General features: G+C 32.6%; 1 protein-coding gene across 1 annotated transcript; it reads right to left on the bottom strand.

The window, feature by feature from the left end:
- Window positions 1–2538: 2538 nt before the first annotated feature.
- Window positions 2539–11574, bottom strand: LOC130614765 (charged multivesicular body protein 1a-like). Its single transcript, XM_057436213.1, has 9 exons — window positions 11421–11574; window positions 8777–8796; window positions 8327–8404; window positions 7098–7244; window positions 6661–6729; window positions 6446–6505; window positions 5440–5493; window positions 4071–4213; window positions 2539–2837 (listed from the first exon to the last, which is right to left on the bottom strand). Exons 1-9 carry the CDS (start codon window positions 11425–11427, stop codon window positions 2816–2818), a joined length of 600 nt encoding a protein of 199 aa, XP_057292196.1. The 5' UTR covers window positions 11428–11574; the 3' UTR covers window positions 2539–2815.
- Window positions 11575–12300: the final 726 nt, after the last annotated feature.

Here is a 12300-nt window from a genome sequence, read left to right as displayed (position 1 = left end):
TCCCGAGAAATAACTATTTTTTGCTTTTATTTTTGTCTGCTTTTCAGTTCTTAAAGTGTGTGATTGGCAAATTATTTCTGACTGATGTTATGGTAATCTTTTTACAAATATGTTTAATTGCAGTCAAAGCATTGCTTGTTTTTGTGCTATGTGTTCCAATCAATTTTCAGTGCCTCTCTGGTTGGCGCTAAGAAGGAAAATTTTAAAATATGAGCATTCTGGACTGTAAGAAAACGCACTTTCCAGTGTATAAGCATTGCACAAATAAAAAGAGTTAAAATAATGGTACAAAAACTTCTTTGCTATCTTCTTTTATATACCCTGGATATACCCTGTCTATTATTTCCAGGAGGGGGCATGGCTTAGATGGAGAGTCATAGAGTATTTAATGCTCGTTTTGAGCTACGCAGACCCAATTAGGGCCCGCGCTCTACTAGACAATTCCCAGCAACATCCAACGGTCCACACATGGAACCATTTCCCCAATTTTCCTCATATGGCTTGGGTTTTAACCCGGGGCTATGGTAACATTCACTTGCCCATGTTGAATCGCTGTCAAGAGAAATCAAACCCCGGTCTCCGGCACAGAGTATGAGAGCTATAACCACTAATCTACAGCGCCACATAACCACTAATCTACAGCGCACGATACTTTACTAGATCATGTGCCGTACCTATGGATGTGTATATTCATACATAACCTCAGTTTATACCCAACAAAAACTTGTATGCTGTAGCATTGTGGAAATATATCTTACTTACTTATAAGTAAGATATATTTTATAACCTTACTTACTAAATTGCTTCTTTGCTTTGTGGGGTGTGTCAAGCAGTAAGAGTAGTTGAAGTATAAAGGAAACAAGGGACATGCTGTTAAGGCGAGGGCAGGAAAAGGTCCATAATTTACAACCCTTTTTCCATCACCCGGTCTTAAAATATACTCGTCAACAAATAATAACCATATGTCAGCATCCCCGAGTGGCAGTAAAAAGCAGATAGTACCAATTAGTACCTAGCTAAAGGAGACACCACCAATTTGTGGACAGTTGTTTATGCTACCAGGTAAAGTTTTTACAATTACCTTAATGGGCCTATTCTAGTCAGACTAAAATTTAAAATTACTAAAGAAACAATAATAATAACAAATAAAATGAGCAATCGACAACCTTCGGGCTGTAAATGTTCACAGCTTCTGTTACCATTTTTAAAAGGTAGGTCTGTATTGTCACGTGATCTAAGTTCTCCTTCGTCAAGCCTTTTGTTTTATAACTGTCCCCCTCTAAAAATTTACACCCTCTTGCATTTTTTAAGCGCACGAAGTTTGGCCAGGATTAATTTTTACAGGACTCAGGTTTCCGAATTTGAACTATCGCAAAAATTATAATTTCAAAAATTTTCTCAATATTTACAATAAAGTTGTTGTCATATTCTTGCACAAACAAGAACAATATTGAACCGGTTTTTTTACATATTCTCGTATTGCACGGGGGTGCTGATGGGAGATTTGCAAAACAAAAATAGATTTCTTTATTTCAGGTTAGCAAGAATTATTTTAATACATTGATTTGGGGACGTATAAAAACTGGATACTTGACAAAAAAAAAACCATGAAGAGACAACACTGATGTTGTTGCCTGTGCGTGAGGTGATTTGTTTATATTTTGAGTAGTTAAGCTTTTTTAGTTCTAGAATCTGCGGACAGGCAACAAAGATACTTGAGCTGGCATCAGAGGTATTTTCAAGCGAATGTGTTTAGATTATGTGTGTAGAGTAACTTCATATAATATACGTTTTTGTTTTCATTAAAATTAGATTATCGTGAAAATTTGATGAATTTTCAGTAATGGTGGAAGACTTGATGAGGTTGGAATTATTGCAAAAATTATATTAGTAAGAATGAAAAAGGCTTGTAATTTATGGGAAATTTAGAGTATTTATGTTCTTAATATGTTCTTATTTTTTAAGCCTTAAACAACGTTCCTATAAACTAGATTCTTATAAAATAAAAAGGTGTAATTATTTAAAGTTCTAACGATACCTTCATGCGAACATTTGGACTAAAGAAACATGTTTCCTCCACTACGCAGATGTTAGAGCCGGAAGAGCTCACCACTCAAAACACAGAAAGCTGTCAAAAGAAAAAAACTGCTTTGATGACGCGCAGGTATTTTATATGCAGGTTTAAAAAAATATCGACGTATTTGGACGTATATATAAGTACATATTTGCTTTTGAATTTCTATATATTTTTTTGTTTTTATGAAAATTGGACAAATTGGACATCATGCACGATGGTTGTGTCTAGAAAAGCGTCTAAGGGTGAGAACAGCACAGTAATAATTACAACGAATTATAAAAAATAATTTTACACTTAACTACCTAACTAGTCTGTACGTAACCAACAAATAGTTTTCTATAGAAATCAAACAATAAAATAATTATCGCAAAATCAACAAAATTGTTGCCATGACTACATGTTATTGATGTAAAGGATATAAAAGTAGGAAATTGAACACTTCATAGAAATAACTCATCGCGAGCGGGGGCTAGCTGTATGAAAGTACAAATAATTTTTACATGAATCTATCTATATTTAGTCTCCACCTTCACATTTCTTTGAGTAAAAAAAGATGAATCAGTGGTGATGCTTTTTTTGCTGAAGCCAACATCATGCTCGATAATCCTGCACCCCACAAATCAATTATCTATGCCATGCAATAACGGAACAATTTTTTAATGTTTTTAAAACGCCAATGCTCCAAGTTGGTAATAAAACTATACAATGAAGTAAGAGTTTGTTAGTCAATAGTTTCCGTTAATTTCTTAGGGCAGCCAACCTGAAAAAGAAAAACAATAAATGTACACCATTTTTTAAAAACACAAACTATATAGGAACATATGACTTTAAAAGTCCAAAACTTTAGAACATTTTAAGAACACTTAAGGCTTGTCCATATCAAGAAGTACTAAAATTCTTCTTTAATTTCAAAAAATGAGAAAATATGACCTGTGCTTGTCATCTTGGTCACCATTTTCAAAAAGCTATATTAAAAAATTATACACTCTAGATTGGATTTTTCTGGAAGTGACATAAATTTCCTACAATATCAAATGCGACAAAACGAAATTTGTGAATTACATATTTTCGAAAATGCACGAATTTACCGCACCGAAAAGGGTTAAATTATTTAATTTGCGCTAAATGTCAGCTCTTAAAACGGCACCATGATCACAATGGATAAAAATAACTGATTTTTGTGTCTTATAAAACAACGGTAAAGGGGCGCGGGATTACCCTGGAGTGGCAAATTATTTTGAGGCACACAATAAATAAAGTGAGATAGAGAGTCTTGAAGATCTTATGATTGGCAGATAAAATGTCTGAAATTAAAGGGTCCTTATATGACATTGAAGGCCAAAAAACAAAATGACTACACTTTTTTCAAACTTTTAGCTTAGATACTCAGACTGCAATATCATTATAGAAGCACAAATGAAACAAATAAATTTCGTGTACAAATACAACAAGATTATAACTCAAATGACATAAGACCGCAAAAAGGTCTTCAATAGACACATAATAAGTGAGAAATAAAGAATTCCTAACTTATTTGGTGAAACTAATTTTTGAATTGCTAAAGGTGTTCCTATCATTGCGCTAAATCAATGCCGAAATAACAGGTAAAAAGACCACAACTAGAACAATCTGCTTCTTATTAGCCTCTTCATATTATAATAATGACGAGCTTATCATGCATCGAGAACAATAGTTTATTCGCACAATCCTGATCAAAATATGTTAAGAGAAAATAAATTTCGATGTACACTCGACAACTAAAGGTCCAAACGTGGATTACTCTAAACACAGGCGGCTAGAACGTACGACTAAGATATTTTTGCAAATGCGCATGTGGTTTGCGCATGTGCGATTTTGCATGCTGCGGAATATTGACTATTTTACTTTTGGGCATATTTTAGATATGAAAAAAAAGACTGCCGTTGTCTGGACAATTCTCTATTATCCAAACTTAAATCAGTATCTCGAAAAAGAAACTTTTAAGCTTGTTTACCTTCGGTCCAGTTCAGTATCTTTGCTCTCCTGCGTAGTAGCTTTAGGTGCTTCAAGTGTGGACGAACCAGGCTGTAACTCAGCCAGTTGGTCCATGACTTCAAGACCGTTTTCTTCGGCCACCTGGTGTATTAATGAGTCGACCTAAGAAGACAAGGGATTACTTTATTTTCTCCAATAAACGCACCCTCTCTTTTAAACGCCCTTTTCTATTAAACGCCCGCCCCCTAAGGTCATGAAAGGATGGTGTTTAATAGATTTTGACCCAACTGAGACGTTGAAGATACCAATATTGAAGACAATTTAATTGACTTTGATAAAGAAGAAAATGTCCTAAATAATGAGGATATATAAAAAATCTCACGTATCAAAAAATATAAATTTTGTAAATAAACACTCTCTTTTAAACGCCCGTCTAAAAATATCAAAATTTTTATAACGCCCAGGGCGGCTATTGGAAAAAATACGGTAGCGGTAACAAACGATGGCAGTCGGTATGGCGTTATGCAAGGAGGTTGGGAATGAGAAGAAAAGTAAAAGTGAGAAAAGACCGAAATATAATACTCATTTGAAATTTAAGATCTAGTAAATATCACATTTAATTTAAAATTTACGATTGTTTTAAAAATGACGAATATTAATGGTTATCTAAACTGAAGCTTCGATTTAATTCTTAAGGAACCTAAAAACGAATTATACACCTTATGAGAGAAATTCTTGCATGGATTTTTTTTCGCGAGTTATTTTTTTTTTAATATTTCTCGCGAAATTAATTTTGCCAATTGGCTATCGGCGGATTTTTCGCGAGGAATTCACGAATCCTACTTGTCAATTTGATTATTTTAAATTTTTTACGGTTAGTTAGTTTATATGTGAGTTACGGAACTCGGAAAGAAGCAGTTGAATCATAAAGGTGTTTAATTAAAAGGTTGTGTCTTTCTTTCTATGTTTTCTTTATTCTCCTTGTTACGTGACATCTTGCAAAATGTTTTTGACATGACCATGGCTAATAGAGAATAATTTTGGTAATTCCAAAGGACGAAAAAAAAAAATTATTTATGTATTTTTTGCAAGCATTTTTGGCAGGAATTTAATAAAAACATCTTAATGGATTGTCTGTAAGGCTCAATACACTATTTAAAATCTTTTTAAAATTTTAGGATTTGTAATAAAACAGACTATAGGTTTGTTAGCCAAAATTTACGTCCACAACACTTTTTACCCCTTACATCCACACTAACACTCATTCTCACAATTTCGTAAAACAGTTAAAAATTAGGAAATCCCGAATTCATAAAAATTCTACATTAGGAAAAACTACGCTAAGAATAGCAAGTTAATATAGTCCGGATAAAGTCCGGATAGTTTACCTGGTTTTGTGGTGTGGTGAGAGTAGTTGCAGCTCCCATGGTGTCTTCCATAACCTAAACACGAAGTATATCTATTGATTGCATTTTAAAAAGATTTTGCCTTCTATAACTGTTACCCAACTTAGAATTACTAAACCACATATCTTAATATTCCAAGTTTCAAAATACAGTAGACGTCCGTTAATTCGAATGCCGCTTAATTCGAACTTTCCGTTATTTCGAACAAATTGCCAAGTCCTTTGAGTTTGGTTTAATAAAGTCTTATGTTTTGAGCTGCTTAATTCGAACTCCGCTAATTCGAACATTTTGCTAATTCGAACAATTTTTTAGTCCCAAGGCTACATTATGCTCGTTAATTCGAAAATTTGTGTATTGATAAATAAAATCTTATGAGAAAATTAAAAAAACGTTTTCATTTTTATTCATTTTTATTGCATCAATGGTGACAAAATTTCTTTGAATTTATCAAATAAATTGGCATTTCCAATAAAATAAAGTTTACATGGAATTTGGAGGCCTTGCCCATCGCCAAGCAAACAACGTTAAAAGATTTTTAAAAAAAGTTGTAGTAAAGTTGTAAAAAAGTTATATTAGCATAAAACCTTTAAACGTTTATAAAATTCTTGTTTTTTCTGAACTTCCGATAATCCAAACATTCGTTAATTCGAACAAATAATTTAGTCCCTTGCGTGTTCGAATTAACGGACATCTACTGTAGCTGCAAATCAAATGAATTAAATGTTTCCATGAAAAACGTCAGCACGGTTGTACCGATTTTTGACCGCAAGCCCCTGCAAGAATTATCAGCTGAACACCCTCCCCCCTTATTGGCTTCTGTCTTCATTTTGACTACTTCCCTAAAGTGCAGACATCTTTTATGGGTGACCTATTTTGCAAAATAAACACAATTCAAATTAAATTAAAAGTCTCAAGAGAGAACTCGATAAACACATTTATATTTGGTACTGGTTAAAGACAAAAGGTGTAATAATAAGTGAACACATACCGAAGTATGAACGTCCATATGTTCGGCTTGTTTTTCGAACTTCTCCATAATTGCAGAAACCTATGTAAATATAAAAAAATAGTATGACGACCACAAACCCACAGAAATTTTTATCGGGCATCAAATCCTGCTTAGCTAAAAAAAAAAGGGAAACATTGAATTTTCCCAAAATGATGTGCATTACTGGTAAAAAAAGAAAGAAAAGACATCTATACCTTCTCCAAATCCATTGAGGCTAGAGCTTTGTCTAATCCTTTGACGGCTGTACCCATCGTTTTAGTTAGCTATAAAACAAAAATATTACGTAAATTTACAGCCGTACCGTTAATCTTTACGGCTTACTGGAAAATGGACATTGAGCTAACTATGAAAACAAATTTTATTTATATAAGGACATCTTGCAAACTTGGGTGGTAGATTTAAGAATACAGAACGATAAGAAGCACGTATAATTATTAGGAAACTTGAAAAAAGAAATGACAGCGCTTTTGTTATAGGCAAAAAAAAATCTATTAAAGTTATAAGAAACATTTATACTGTGTAAAAAATGTGAATGCAAATTATAAAACTGACTTTTTCTATGCCATATAAAACAGACAAAATATTTTTTACAAAAAACAAACTTAATGTATACAACTTTAGTTTTTCTTACCCCTTTCATCATCACTCCAGTCTGAACTCTTGATGAAACCGCATCAACTCGGGAAGCCATTCGTAAGTAATTCAATGACTCGTTTTTCTTTCTAATCGCATTTTCAGCGTAAATTTTCGCACCCTCTACATTCTTCTGTTGTAGTGCCTAAAATTAAAATAAAATTAAAAAATAACTTCACTGAAAAAAACAGTTTTAGCACAAGACTGCCCAAAGTTAAAACTATAATGGTTGAGCCACATTTCACAAGCATAAATCAAATATACTCACAATAAGAACATAAGATAATAGATATAAAATAAAACCAAAAAAAACAACTTTGCAGGCTTGATTCGGAGAGTAAAATTGAATAAAACTTCAATATGAGACTGAAAAACTGTATTAGTTCATGCTAAATCAAAACAAATAAAGTAGACCTTAATAGAATATAAATTGTTTTGTCTATCTAGAAAACAAAGAAATATTAACAGAGGTCTAAAGTATACACCAAGCTTGCAAGGTCGATACCCTGACCGAGTGTAATATTTCTCGGAAGAGGTAGATAAAAACAGTTAATATTGTATTTACTACCTGATAGCTATTCTATATGTAAACACCAGTAAATACATTTACGAAAACATTCAAATAAACAGAATTTTTTTTCACTTTGTGTGAGTGTGTAACTTTGTAGCTAGCTATGTTTTAACGATTCTTGGGCAATTTTATTTGTTCGTATTTCTAGCTACCATTATGGTTGCTATGAGGTTAAAAGTTATACCGTACTGCCTGTCGTTGAGGCTTTTTAGTCAAACAGCGCACCCAATTCCCGTAGGTAAATAAGTAAAATCTCTCAAAAAAGACGACAGACATTGAGTAACAATAGCGTGACATTTTTTTTTATTTTTCTGTTTTATCTTATAAAATTTAAGAGCACATCAACTTTAATAGTATTTCGGAGATCCAAATGTTTTTACTTGTGGGTTACAGCTGTCTTTCGATCATTAAATTTGTTGTAACCCACAGAAAAGAAGATCTGTATTGACAACGTAAAAATATATAGTAAATCAAAAGGTCCATAATGTTTATAATTTCAACTCACATCATAACGTGTGCAATTTTTCCTTGTTTTATGTATATTTTAGTTAGTTGCATTTGGGATCTAAGAAAGTATCGAGATTCAAATTGTAATCCAAGCAATTATTAGGGTGTGTTGCAGAAAAATGCAAATTATTATACCAAGCATTTAATACCTTTTTTATTTTTGCTTGTTGTACTTTTTGTTCCTTTTCGCATTTCTTTGATGCTCGTTCTAACTGTTTGGATGCAAACTAAAAGTGAGAAAAATTGTGATGTTAGAAAATTGCAGGAATTGTAAAACGGTAAAAAAAGTTTATCAACAGGCTCAAATATGTTAAACTAAACTTTGGGCTAGATTTATGCTTGGGTGTTCAAGGTTGATTTTTTATGTTTTTATTATTCCATCTTTATTTAACTTCTTTATTTTTTTCTCATAGTAATAAGCTACTGGTGATTTCTTATTCCTTATTCCTTATCATGTATGCAACCTGTTTCTTTTCTCATGTGTACAACAAATAAACAAAACATTAAATCTTAAATCTTTAACGCAAGTTTTTTATAAACTTTTTGTTTGTTTTTATTAACAGTTAGGGAAAAATAAAAAGGTTAAAAAACGTACTTACTTTTAGTTGAAACAATGTATCTAAAAAAATGTTTTGGAAATATATGCAGTGTTTCTTACATTACCAATCTCTGATAAGTTATTTTTAAGCATTAATAAAATACATTTCAACCTCAATTTTATTATTCTTATTTTTCTAAGAAAAATTAAGAAAATTTTTAACTATAGTTTTAATTTTTTAACAATTTCCAGACGTGAAATTGTCCCATAAAAGACGTAAAATTAAAAAAACTCAGTTACCCAGTTGAGCATGTAAATACGATACGATGCATCTAAATAATCTAAGGTATGGCTTACTCTGGTCTAATCTTGTACACCCCAACTATCTGATTTAGCAATTTAGTAAAAAATAAAAAAAACTTTGACAATAACGGAACATTATTAAGTAATGATTTTCATGAACAGAGTTGTTAAAGCGTTGTAATGTTTAATATGATCGCCAAAACAGTAGTACCTGTGCAGTGTATACAGGGGTAAAAGAATTCTGTTTTAACTTTTTCCTGGAATTATTAAGGTGTGTGATTCATTACACCTTTACAGGGAATTCCATGTATTTTAAGAAAATTATCAACAATATAAAGATGCCTTCTAACAGGTCATAATGATCTCTAAATATATCAAAACTATATATATTCTGAAAGCAAATAGATTGAAGTTTCATTTCCAGAAAAAAAATATTAATTATGATATCACAGAATTAAAAATGGTAGCTTAACTGCCAAAAAACACTAAAAATGTGGAAAATATTAGAAAGTTGCTTACTATTTAACACAGCAAAATACTAGCTTATTTCATAAATGAAAAATGTTTACAAGAGTGTCCTTGATCTGTGTGTGAAATTTCATTGTCAGAATCCCTGTTATTATGATCAAAATAACAAGCAACTAAACTACAAAAAAGATGATATTACTAGATGTCATTGTCAAGATAAGGCAGACGTCACAAATATTCGACCCTATTTTTAGATCGCAATTTTTAACAAAGAACTAAAGTGACAAAAATGTTCATGTTCTAGTTATTTCCTTAATCCCAGTACTCAAAATTATTATCAGGCTTGGCTGTAACATTCTGAGTGAGAGTGCCAGAAGGGTCCTACTAAGGCTGAGAGAAATAGCATCATGGCTTCTTGTCCACCGCCCACATGTGTTTGAGCTTCCACATAAAAAGTTTATTATTTCTAAAATTTATTTACAGTAATCATTCAGCATAGATTGGTGCAGCAGGTAAAGCAGATTCTAGTATAATTTGTAGAATGTGGGAGACCTTGTTTTCCTCACCATCGTTGTTTTTACATAATTTCAAAACACTTTTGGTTATATTATATACCTTCCACCTATTTTCTTTTTCTCTTTAAAAAAACTCACCTGTAATGTTTGTAAAAATCCATGAATTAAAAATAGTTTAACTATTATGAACCCCATTGTTGTTCTTTATTGTCAATCCTGAGCTTGATTGCCATATTTAAAAATCAAACGCTCGGGAGACGAGGGTGAAGACATATTTTGTTTGCGGATTTGTGGACTTGATCAGATGAAGTTTCTGGAATCTTGTGTTGTGCACTGCTTTGATCAACAAGATCTGGGACAATTAACTTCCTTCATCTGACTGCTCAAGGGGCAGACTCACTGAAAATGCCTGAATACTTGCCACTTTTGGAATAAAGTTCCAAAAGTGGGAAGTGTTAAAAGTGGCAAGCTCAAATTGAATGAGGCATACAAGTTATTAACTATCAGTTCAGTAACATGGATATATGAATTTATGAGTTTTTATTTTCTGACTGACCTTACTTTCAGGACACAAATGACTATAACGCCCTCAATCATGAGAGAAAATAACAAATGTCCCAAATTGAGAATACTTTCCTAAATAGTCTACAAAAAATGTCCTAACTAAGCTACTATCCTAATTTGGCATCAAAGTCTAATTTGCGCAGTTGTCTCACTAAGAGGGTGCTGATAAGCCGTGTACGCCAGCATATATACGTGAGTTCGGGTGACTTTTCGAATAAAATTGGCGGTTGTCCCCTGAAATCGCCCACACTTTCGCGAACTCGCCCAGAACATTCCCGAAATGCAATTCCTTGTAACGAACCATGCGTACAATAGTTGGGAAGAAGGCGCTTGAAGGGAAAGGAGTTAATAAAGTTTACATATACTTTATCAAAAACCATCAAAAACAGTTCTTTTAAGAACTTCACTATCACATAGCAAGTACTTTTTTTTCATTTATTTTTTTTTAATCATATTAGTACCTTTTTTTTCTGGGCATTGATCTGACCTATGCGGTTTTTTTGGGCGAATACTTGAATCTTTTTCCGAACTAACCAGAAAACGCCCCGCACTTTTTGCGGCGTATAAGGCTTCTTATTATTGGCACCCTCATGTTCACTTCCTGCTTTTTTTACTTACAAAACAGGTCCTCACAGGCCACTGCATCAAAAATATGTTATACAGTCGTTTTCTAGTTACACAGGAATTTTCCATAACTCAAATAGGAGCTTTAAACAGTCTATTAGCTAGAACTTTAATTGTGGTCCTTTCTGGGAAAAATTGTCAGGGTAGCTATCATCATTCCTCGGAAATAAAGCTAGCTAGCTACCTATCTAACATAAATACGTTAAATAAGCGTTAAGAAGAAAAATTTACCTTCCATTCTATTTCTTTGATATAATATACGAATAACTAAACCGAAGTTTCGTTAACTTTACGCTGGTGAAATATTGCGGCTCTTCACTTCACTTCCCTGGACTGTCTTGATATTCTGCATCGTTATGATTCAGTTTTTAACATAGGGATTTTTTATGAAACGGCACTTTCAGCGAGTCAATAAGTTTACTTATGTCAGCAAAAATACGTAATGTTGCTATTTTTATCTAGGCGCACGAACACTTCAACGCAACCTCGTCCCTAGGTTTTTTCGTTTCGACATACACAAGAAGTTATTCCTGGTACAAAATCAGCTTGGTTACCAGTGCTTAGTGGTGTACCACATGAATCTGTTTTGGGACCTGTTCTTTTTATACTTAACATTAACGATATAGATGAGGACGTAATCAGTCATGTTCTCAAATTTCATAACACAAAGTTATTTTCCAAAGTGAAAAAACAGAAGTGATAGAGATCAAGTACAAAATGATCTCAAAACTTTGTTTAATTGATCAAAACATAGTCACAAGAGAGACTGTTATTAGGTAATGTTGTTTAATTTGAGAGTGTTGAAAATTTAAAGAAAGACTCTATACAATTCTAAGAAGACTGCTTGTCTCAGTTCTAAAACGACCGCTGATGTTGGCCAACTAAAGACCACACACACCGGTGGATCCGGTAACTTAAAGGGAAACTAAGGTCAAAATTTTTTTTTTCATAAAAACGTTTATTATACTATTTAAAAAAGATACCTTAAATTTTTTTTCAAAAAAAATGTATTTTTATGAGGATTTTAGAGTAAAAAGGTTATTATTTACATCTCCGTTAGAGTACATAAAAAAACTCTACGATGGAGAGCAATGACGTATGATCCGCGAGT

Source organism: Hydractinia symbiolongicarpus, chromosome 11 (genome assembly GCF_029227915.1).
Source record: "Hydractinia symbiolongicarpus strain clone_291-10 chromosome 11, HSymV2.1, whole genome shotgun sequence".
In the NCBI taxonomy this organism is placed as follows: Eukaryota; Metazoa; Cnidaria; class Hydrozoa; order Anthoathecata; family Hydractiniidae; genus Hydractinia; species Hydractinia symbiolongicarpus.
This window is presented reverse-complemented; position numbering and strand designations above follow the sequence as displayed.